The following is a 10832-nucleotide window of genomic DNA, read 5'->3' as shown; positions in this document are numbered from 1 at the left end:
AAGGTTGCATTCGTTGCAGTCGAACCAATGCATGGGTCTCCGGGAAAAATAGTAAGAGTGACCTTGTAAACTTGAACAAAAACAGGTTACTAAAATGCGTTTGAGCTAAGTTTGAATAATTACTAGGCTCAAGAAACGCCTGTTTGTAGTGTCAAAATTATCACTTGTATTGTGTAATGGTGAAACTTATGCTTATGCATTAGATGTGTTTATATGCCTGTGAGGGGGATGAAAGATTACTTATTATTTCCAGAATAATAAAAAATTAGCTGAGTTTATGTCAGGCATTAGCTCGGTGACATGAAAAAATCATAACTTGAAATTATTATTTTCTTTTTCGTTATTCTTGCTTATGTCGTGTTGCTCTCTTCCTTTTGAGATTCGTTAACGTTACAATCTTGATGGAATCTGAACGGAAATAAATCCCAGTACAACAACTAGGTGCAGTGGGCGACGAGGTGATCTTGGGAAAGAAGAGAACCTTGAGGCCTTACCCTTCCCCTCTCTTTCCCTCCCCTTCTCTCCCTTCCCCTCCCATTTCTTTCCCTCTCTTCCCTTCCCATTCCCTCCCTTCCAAGCCCGCCCCCCCCCCTTTCCCCATTTCGCCGCCGCTTCCGAGATGAGATGCCTCCGTGACGGAATGTAAATCAGTTTTTGTCTCCATTTGCTGAAGGCTGTTTGTACTTCGTTCAAGTTTATGTTTTGATCAATAATGATTAGAGTTTTGTGTTAGATAAGCGGCTGGTGTATCAGAAGGGACAAGAAAAATGTGCTGCGGAAACAAAATGTAATAAAAACATTGCCTGATCATTCATTCCCTATCTTTCGGGGTGCACGACTGATAACTAAAACGGTTTCATGGTCAGATATTTCGTGCGTGCGTACAGGTGTGCGTGCGTGCGTGACGTCATGGACCACGTCATAAGTGGGAGGAGTGAGAGCTATTGCAAGGAAGAACGGGAGGCGGGCATGACCTTGCTTGGGAAAAGAAAACCCCGATACTGCGAACCAAGCACATCAAAACTACTTTACATTACCTGATTATTAAGACCAGTCTTGATTTTACATTATTCACGAGTCTGTCAAAGTTGATTATCTATGTCTACAGGTTGAGAGTGTGAGGGAATTTCCTAGGAGGGACTGTGTTCCCATCGCAGTATCCAGCATATCATTATCCGAGTTCCGCGTCAAAGTTATTATGACCAAACCACTTCATTAAATTGGCGATTTTTTTCAGACGTATTTTCCGGTTCCTAGTTCTGTGAATGTTGACATGTACACATTCACTCCCAATACTGGTACACCCATTGATAAACAGCCACATACAAGAATATAAACGTGTGTGTCTGTGTGTGTGTGTGTGTGTGTGTGAGAGTGTGTGTGTGTGAGTGTGTGTGTGTGTGAGTGTGTGTGTGTGTGTGTGTGTGTGTGTGTGTGTGTGTGTGTGTGTGTGTGTGTGTGTGAGTGTGTGTGTGTGAGTGTGTGTGTGTGTGAGTGTGAGTGTGTGTGTGTGTGTGTGTGTGTGTGCATATACGGATACACACGATGCATTTATGAATAAACAGGCATATACAATAGTGTAAACCTGTGTACACACACGCACATAAACTGTATTCTTATTTCTATTTTTGCTATAACCATCATCGTCGTCACCATTATTATTATTGATGTTGTATTACTATTATTACTATTATTCATTATCATTATTACTCTTACTCTTCTTGCTGTCACTTGCTGTTGTATAATTTTAAGGTCACTTAGCTAAATTTACGCCACAAAAAAAAAAAAAAAAAAAAAAAACATGGAGAGACTTTTTTATTTACTTTTGTATTTCTTATTATTTTGAAGACAGAAAAATAACTATTGCGTAATGCTCGTTTGCGTTCCTCCAACCTCACGCACACTTCGGTTCCGTCAGCTCGAGATTAATTTGCTGCAACGTATACTGTTGCCGGCTTAAGGAATCTTACGTGCTATAAAGAGAATATGGTATGTAGGAGTAATCCCATAAATAGCCAGGTAATTACTTTAATAACGAAGGCTTAGATAGCAAGCTGACATGTTGTAAAGAACTAAGGAAATTTGATTAAGTAAATTGAATCCCATTAAATCTCGTTGATTCGGTGCTTGTTTTGACGCATTGTTCTTCTATCGAGTTATTCAATCTTTCAAATATAGTGGCTTAGATTAGGGGAGAGAAATGCTGATAATTATTGAATTTTATTGTAACAATGGCCATTCTTACAACCTAATCGCATAGAAAAAAGATGCAATAATATAAAAATAGAAATATATATATATATCAGAAAGTGGTAACAAGTATGTCACTGAGCGAGTCTTGGATTCATTTCATAAGGCACATCTTTATACATAAACGTAACGTAGATTTGTACATTAGATATCACCCGATATAAATTATGTATTTGGCATGTATTCGTATATGTATATTAACATATACAGTATTCAGTCAGTACACTGCCTCAAAGATGGCCCGTGGAGTTCGGCGAATCCCTCGCCAGAGTCACTACTTGCTCCGGGCGCGCTGGCCGTCGCGGCCGACGCTTCCGTCGTGACCTCCTCGTTGGACGAGACCTCCAGCGTCGCCAGCGTCGCCGCCCGCAGGTGCCTCACGATCGGCCCTCTGATGGGGTCTTCGACCGGCTCTGCGGCCATCGCGTTGCGGAAAGGGGACACTGCTGCCGCCGCAGCCGAGATGGCCGCCGCCGTGGTGAAGGCGAGGGGCTCCCCGTGCACGGCCGGCGCGATCGAGGAAGACATGGAGTGCTTGGGGCTGTTGTACTCCGGAGGCTGCTCGCAGTACTCCATGACGCTCGCCCGGGAGTCGCCCATCGTCTGCTTGCTGTCTGCCGTCCATATGTAGGTGGGGGCGGCGGAGGACGAGGCAGAGGACTGCGGCTTCATCGTCTCTGTGACAACCGTGAAATACGCGGGCGGCGGCGCCTCTGTCTTCATGACCTCGTCGTACGTCGGGGGGCGGTCCTCGCTCTTGGCGCCAGACTCTCCGCTTCTCATGTGCGTCAGCACACGCAACCGGATCTGCGGAAGGAGCGGCTTCGGTCAGTTTGCAGCACTGACTGTCAGCACTTAATGAAGGAGGGGCGTAGTTCATGGGTGCTTGTTAATACATGCATGTTCAAAGCAAAGCACCCTCCCACACCCCCACACACATATGTATGCAAAACACACACACACGCACACACACATATGTATGTAAAACACACACACACACATATGTATGCAAAACATACGCACACACACACACACAAACATACGCATATATACATATACATATATATACATATGTATCGACATGTGTGTGTGTGTGTGTGTGTGTGTGTGTACGTATGTATATGTGTGTATATATATACATATATATATATATATATATATATACACACACACATATGTGTGTGTAAAAAATATATAGATGAGAATGAATATCTTCACAACACAAAAGATGCATTTAACCGATTTAAATACATCTTCGTCAGAAATTTCTGCCGGTATATGCATATACATATATGTATATATATAGATATATATACATACATATATATGCATATATATATATACAAACATATATATATATATATATATATATATATATATATATACATATACACACATGCATATATATATATATGCATACATATATATATATATATATATATATAGATAGATAGATATAGATACATCAATACATATATATATATACATATATATACATATATACATACGTAAACACACACACACACGTATGTGTGTGTGTGTATATATATGGAGAGTTATCTATCAGCTATCTATTGTATCTATATCTATATTTTTCTCTCTTACACACTCTCTCTCTCTCTCTCTCTCTCTCTCTCTCTCTCTCTCTCTCTCTCTCTCTCTCTCTCTCATATGAAAACATAGCAATATTCAAAAGCGTTAATTTATTACAATTTCTCGGCTCTTTGCTCTTGTTCGCGCAAGTCATCCGCTATGCCTCATTTCCTATGGAAATGGCTGAGAACATTTCCAAGCCTTTATTACGAAGGGAGAATTATTTTTTGTATTGAACGTGCATCATCTTCTATCCATCTCACCCCATGATCTCTCTCTCTCTCTCTCTCTCTCTCTCTCTCTCTCTCTCTCTCTCTCTCTCTCTCTCTCTCTCTCTCTCTCTCTCTCTCTCTCTCTCTCTCTCTCTATCTATCTATCTATCTCTCTCCCTCTCTCCCTCTCTCTCTGTACATATATGTATATATATATATATATATATATATATATATATATATATATATATAATATACACGAGTACGCGCGTAAGCACACACACATATACATATATACATAAATATATATATATAGTTTTTTTTTTATCTTTATGTAAAATATATCAATATATATACATATATACATATAGATAGATAGATAGATAGATTGGTAGACGGATGCAGATATTGATATACATGGAAATCCAAGCACTGTTTTCCAGCGTCGAAATCGGAGCGCAGCCTCACCTGTCTGTGCAGCGTGATAAGGCTGTGGCGCTTGCAATACCAGTAGCAGAAGTGGGCGGCCGAGTAGAGCAGCAGCCACGCCACCAGCACCAGCTGCCACTTCTCCTCGAGGATGAGAACCACGATGATGAAAACCCAGCCGAGGACCACCAGGAAGGCCAGGACAGCGCCCGCCACTTTCCAGCTGAAGAGACGAGACTTCCAGGCTGGAACTTCTTGCTCTGTGGTTACCTCTTGCGGGATTGTGTCTGTTGCTCCTGACATGATTGCGGATAATTCAGTCAAATCTCTCGCTGACTCAATGCTCTTCAAAAGATGCTGGGTTATGCTACCTTGTGACGGTGTTAATCTAGATACCGAGCTTCACAGGTAGATGTCCATTCATCCCAAGATGCCGGTCACTCAATGAGATTCTTTGCGCCGATCCGTTTTCTGGCCACAGGTGTGAAGAGGGAGTTGGTCCTCACCTGCGGAAGGAAGGAGGAGGGGTGAGCTGGGAAGGAGCCTAGGACATCCGGTTTTTCTAAAATAAGGGTTAGAATGGAATCGAGAAACACGTACAAAAACATTCAGAGAGAGAAAGAGAGAGAGAGAGAAAGAGAGAGAGAGAGAGAGAGAGAGAGAGAGAGAGAGAGAGAGAGAGAGAGAGAGAGAGAGAGAGAGAGAGAGAGAAAGAGAGAGAGAGAGAGAGAGTGTGTGTGTGTGTGTGTGTGTGTGTGTGTGTGTGTGTGTGTAAGAGAGCGAGAGAGTAAAATTATGTGTGTGCGTGTTTACACGTGTGTGTGTGTGCTTGTGTTTATGTGTATATGCTTGTGTTTTCATTTGTATACTTGTGAGTAAACATTGTTGTTTTGATCTGTATATCCTTAAATATTTAGCCCGCAACAATGCATGAATACGATCGAGGAAATTCTGGAAGTGACTTTGCAAAAAGTATAAATACGCCCTAGGGAAGAGTTACGATACGCTCGAGGCTCTGCAATGGGACGTACGGGCAATCTTCCTCCGTTGTCTCCTTCGAAGGAATTCTGATTAGCGTATTCAGTCATATGTGCATATGTGCATACCTATCTTCACATTTCTCTCTCTCTCTCTCTCTCTCTCTCTCTCTCTCTCTCTCTCTCTCTCTCTCTCTCTCTCTCTCTCTCTCTCTCTCTCTCTCTCTCTCTCTCTCTCTTTGTATGCATATATATATATATATATATATATATATATATATAAATATATATACATATATATATATTTATATATATATATATATATATATATATATATAAATACCCGCACGCGCGAGTGTGTGTGTGTGTGTGTGTGTGTGTGTGTGTGTGTGTGTGTGTGTGTGTGTGTGTGTGTGTGTGTGTGAGAGAGTGTGTGTGTTACGTATTTATGTATGTGTATATATGTATATGCACTGTACACACCTGCTTCGACATACGCAAACACACACATTAAGGCACTCCCGAATGGCCCCTTTCCTCCCTGACCTGTAATGCCAAGAGAGCACATGTCGCGCGGGGTATATGTGAAAGCCTTATAATATTCTTTCGACATTTACGATTTTCATTTGATCTCTGGGTTCGTGTGTGGGTGTGTTGGTGTGTGTGTGAGCGTGTGTGTGTGTGTGTGTGTGTGTGTGTGTGTGTGTGTATGTGTGTGTGTGTGTGTGTGTGTGTGTGTGTGTGTGTATGTGTGTGTGTGTGTGTGTGTGTGTGCATGTATGTTCGTACTGTATTTCAATATGAATATGCGTCCATCTTCATATAACACGAGTCTACCGAACGCCAGCAGCATCCTTCAGAGGCTTTAAAAAAATAAAACGAGCGAAAACGAGCGAGAAACAAAACAGCATCACGAAGCGAGAGCGACAGAAGGACGTGGCGGCGGGGGGAGTGGCGACCGAGAAGTGGTTTCGGGACCAGTTTTTGCAGCGCTCGACCAGGGGGGAGGCGCGCGGAAGGGAGTTCCCCGTCTCTCCAGCGGCCTCGATGACACGCTCAGAATAAAAAAAATAAAAATAAAAAAAAGAATAAAGAAAAAAAGAAATTATAAAAGTTGAAGAATAAATACTGCCACACATTTGCCGCTCTAATGTTCGTAATTATAGATAGGTATGATGTAACGTTCGAGTAATTTGGAAAGGATTTCAGTTGAGGGATAAGTGATTTGGTCAGGTGTGGCCTCGATGCAAACTTAATGAAGTTTAACCTTTTGTTTTCTTTTTTGGGGCCAAACTTATATAAAGATACTGAAGATGTACCTCACCAGAAAAAAAAAGTAAAGTAAAGAAGAACAATTAAAGAACACGAATCATTTTTTTTCCTCGCTGTTGTTAGTAAAGAAGACTCACACGCCTATCCAGCCCCACACACCTACCAGCACTGTCCTCGTGGTTTTAAAACTTTCCCATCCGCTCGCCAGTACTTCCGCACAGCAGCTTCGCAAGGCATGCCCGAGGGTCTCCTTTATTTCACAAAAACGCCTTATCAAGACCACTTCCGGTCCACGCCCATTTGCTTTAGCTTACGCAATACGGTATCGCCGATCATATCAATGTTCATATTTACTAAGCTTCGTGTTATTTGTAATTTTATTGTCACTTCGACCGTGTGAATATTCGATAGTTTTCGAAAGCGTATGACAAGCGTATAAAATGAGTGGGTAATTTTCTCTGAGTCGAATAATTAATTATATCACGTTAGCGAATTCTGAATAATCAGTTACATTAATAGTGTGATGTTTGGTATTCATATTTTGATATCGATGTTAAGAATAAAAGGAAAAAAATTAATAATGAAATTGGATGCTAAAATAAACCTAATAATGACACTAAATACAATCAAAATAAGGATGTGGTGTTTTTGTTCACATTACATCATAAATAAAAACCGGTATGACACTAACAAAGAACAACAGGCCCCACAGCCGCAGTAATGAAAAATACGGAAAAAATTAAAGCAAATTGGAAAATAACCAACCGACAATGACAATAATAATAACAATATTCATAACGTAAGAAATAATACCAATAATAAATAATATTTACAAAACTCTTAACATTATCTTTATTTATATAATTATCATCACCATTATCATTATTATTATTGTTGTTTTACTACAACTACTATTAATATTTTCATTATGCTTATATAGTGTTAGTAGTAAAATATAATCATTTAGTTGTAGTAGTGATAATAGTAGTATTATCAGTATTAATGAAGATGATAATAATAATATTACCGATAGTGATGATAGCAATGATAAAAATAATGATAATAATTAAAACTAATAATCACATTAATACCAACAGCACAGAGACAACTGTGACAATCCCCTCGCTAAGGATACCCGCAAGTACAGGCAGCAGCTCTGTGAAGGGATCTCCCGCCAAAAAAAAAGGAGTACGCACGTAATTTCTTTTCCAGAAAAAAATATAAATAAATCCAACGTCGATGGAAAAAAACCGACGCAGCAGAGAGTCACCGGTCGAGGTCGTAGTCACATTCCCGGTTTTATGGCCCAGGCTTGGGAAGATGGCGCCGAGAGAAGAGAAAATACTCTGAGGGTAAGTCGTGAGAAAGGCAGCTTAAAAAATGGCAAGGGCGACGGTCGCTTGCCCTGAAAGAGGCCATTTCTAGTGGTAGGTTCCTCTAGGAAGGATAGTCTGCATAGAACAGGTCGGGGATAGGAAGGACCTGGGCTACCTTGCAGCGGGGGACCTTCGTCAAAATCACTGAACCGAACCACGGGCTCACCTAACTCTGGTCTGGTCACTGGTTCGCCGGAGTTGGTTCTTTGGGCCCATGGCTCTAACGGGAGTTGACCAAACTGGAGGACTTAACTAACACTGGCCTCGTATTGTTTTCATGTGGTATATTCCACACCTTTCTAATTACCAGAATAGTGTGGCCTCGCTGTAGTACAGTGGCCCTCAGTCCGTAGCTTGCGGGCCTTATGGCGGTCGTGGAACCGTATGTTGGAACCCGCTAAGGTTTATTATTAAATTGCCAAATATTTGGAATGGTTCAAGAAACAGTCTGCATGACTTTATGTTACAAAATTATAGTTATCATTTATATATGACATTGCAGTTCCCGGTGTACACGCATTTTCTATCACCTATATTTCATTTGCACCAGAGTGCTAACAATAGACGCGATCCAAAGCTACAAAAGGTGGAGTGTAGTGCCCGAGCATATCTACACCTTCTACACCCCTATCGATTGAAAGTTGTTCTACTCTAACATAATAATTTCCACGAGGCCAACAGTCAACGCAAACGCTTTGAAAAGGGCGTCATACCCTGAAATCGGATAAGAGGACCAGCCTGTGAACGAACATTCAAGAGACCAAATGGTAATAATTATTGAAGCTATTTCACTCAGACATACGAGTTTGCCGAAAGCTTTGCCATATCGGAAAGGTGGTTGAATCTGTGAGGTGAGGAAAGGTGGATCAATCTGTGAAGTGAGGAAAGGTGACTTAATCTGTGGAGAGAGGAAAGGTGGATCAATCTGTGGAGTGAGGAAGAGAGTGGACCAAGCCGTGGAACGGGGAATGAAGTGAAAGAGTCCATGGAGCAAAGGAATGAGGTGGTCCAACCTGTGGAGCGAGGAAAGAAGTGGACTTAGATGTGGCAAAGGTGGGGAGAAGGTCTGCGTGAACTCAGTGTGGCGTGTATGCGAATGCTAAAAGTACGAATGTCAACAAGACTGGAAAGCGTCATCAGCTGTTACCGTGATCAATGGGGTGAGGCTGCATCGGACAAAGCAGTTGAAAAGTATCCAGGTGGAACGTTCTCGGAATAAAGACATTCTGCTGATCCTAATTTTTGGACTAAACTATGTGTTTTCAGTGGAGAAAAAAATCACTGAATACATTTACAAATACTTTATATATGTGGTGCTTTGGAGATACCAAATCTTGATGCTACACCGTAATTAACATTAAGCACAATTCACATATAGGTTCAATGGCATTTGGTATAAATGCTATACTAACAACGCTAATGATGCTGGTGGGACTAAAGATAATAATAGTGATGGTAATAGCATAAGTAACAGTAGTGAAGAAACTGAAGCTGTATCATTAGCATGGTATTATAATTACCACTGCTGTATATTCTCTTCATTTCTATCGTCAGTTGTATTATTCATGATACAATAATTACTATTTAAATTATTAATATTTTTTTCTTTTCATTATAATATAATTATATTCAATATTATGGACACCAATATAACTGTAAAAATAATGTCGATCCCTAATAAAATATACAAATGTCACAAGATAAACACGTTGTATTAAAAAACCGTACAATAATAAAAACGTTAACATCCTCAAATTCGCGTTATATTCGCACGCCAAACAAAAACACACTTACACAATTCTCAAAGGTCATTCCGACACCTGCTGTCACCACACCAAAAAAAACACACACACAAAGCGAAGACACGTTACTAAGTTCTCTTCAGCAAAATCCAAACAGCTTCGGATCCTCAGTTCAAACGCCACTGCTATCGCTCCGAGAATGAAACCAAAGTGTCTGCTGCTCAGTCCACGACGACCACTTTTTTTCGCCTGAATGTTTGCTACCCTGCGAAGGGGAAGTCCCGGCTGGATGTAGGTTGCTGCCTCTTGCATTTCTTGGGAATTAGTGTGCGGACTTGGTAAGGCATTTTGCATTTGCGAGAGTGGTGTTTGTTACTGCGTGTAGGATGGGTGCTGGTTGGTTAGTGTTTGTTTTTTTCTGTATTTGTAAGTAAAGACAGAAGTTGCGTAGTCCGTGGCGTTCGGTTTGAAAAGTTGAATATGCCGGACCTAACTGTTCCCTACTTTTTGCTTGTCCCGAACTTCCAATTTTCAAAGGCCAGAGAGCCGATTTCCTTTCTTGTTTGGATTATCTGATGCACTTGCACACGTGGGTGCTTGTATTTCCTTGTTTTTTTGTGTTTGTTTTTCATATATATGTCTGTGTTTGTGTTTGCGTTTATGTGTGTGTGTGCGTGCGAGGAAGCATGTGTATTCTCTTACATAATTCCCTCTATATGCATGTCTTAACTAATTGTTATTCACGTATATATCAACACCGTTATAAAATCAGACCAACATTCCACCCCGAAAAATCCACTCGTGCCACACCAGCGCCACACGATCGGACACACTTGAAAAGACGGTTAAAAAAGGACATTCGCAAGTTGAAAAAAAACAAAACAGAAAACGTTACAGGCAGGTCTCTCGCGCTGCGTCACCGGGTGCGCTGTGACCTTGAACCGGCCGCGGTGCGCAACGCCTTCGGGAACCTGTCGCGGC

The 10832-nt window shown here is 41.1% G+C and overlaps 1 protein-coding gene across 1 annotated transcript; it reads right to left on the bottom strand.

The window, feature by feature from the left end:
• Positions 1-2207: 2207 nt before the first annotated feature.
• Positions 2208-10027, bottom strand: LOC125046899. Its single transcript, XM_047644903.1, has 3 exons — positions 9904-10027; positions 4524-4990; positions 2208-3057 (listed from the first exon to the last, which is right to left on the bottom strand). The coding sequence occupies exons 2-3, from the start codon at positions 4785-4787 to the stop codon at positions 2464-2466; spliced, it is 858 nt and encodes a 285-aa protein (XP_047500859.1). The 5' UTR covers positions 4788-4990; positions 9904-10027; the 3' UTR covers positions 2208-2463.
• Positions 10028-10832: the final 805 nt, after the last annotated feature.

This window comes from Penaeus chinensis, chromosome 39 (assembly GCF_019202785.1).
Source record: "Penaeus chinensis breed Huanghai No. 1 chromosome 39, ASM1920278v2, whole genome shotgun sequence".
Lineage (NCBI taxonomy): Eukaryota > Metazoa > Arthropoda > Malacostraca > Decapoda > Penaeidae > Penaeus > Penaeus chinensis.
The sequence above is the reverse complement of the archived record's forward strand: the minus strand, read 5'-3'. Positions and strand labels throughout refer to the sequence as shown.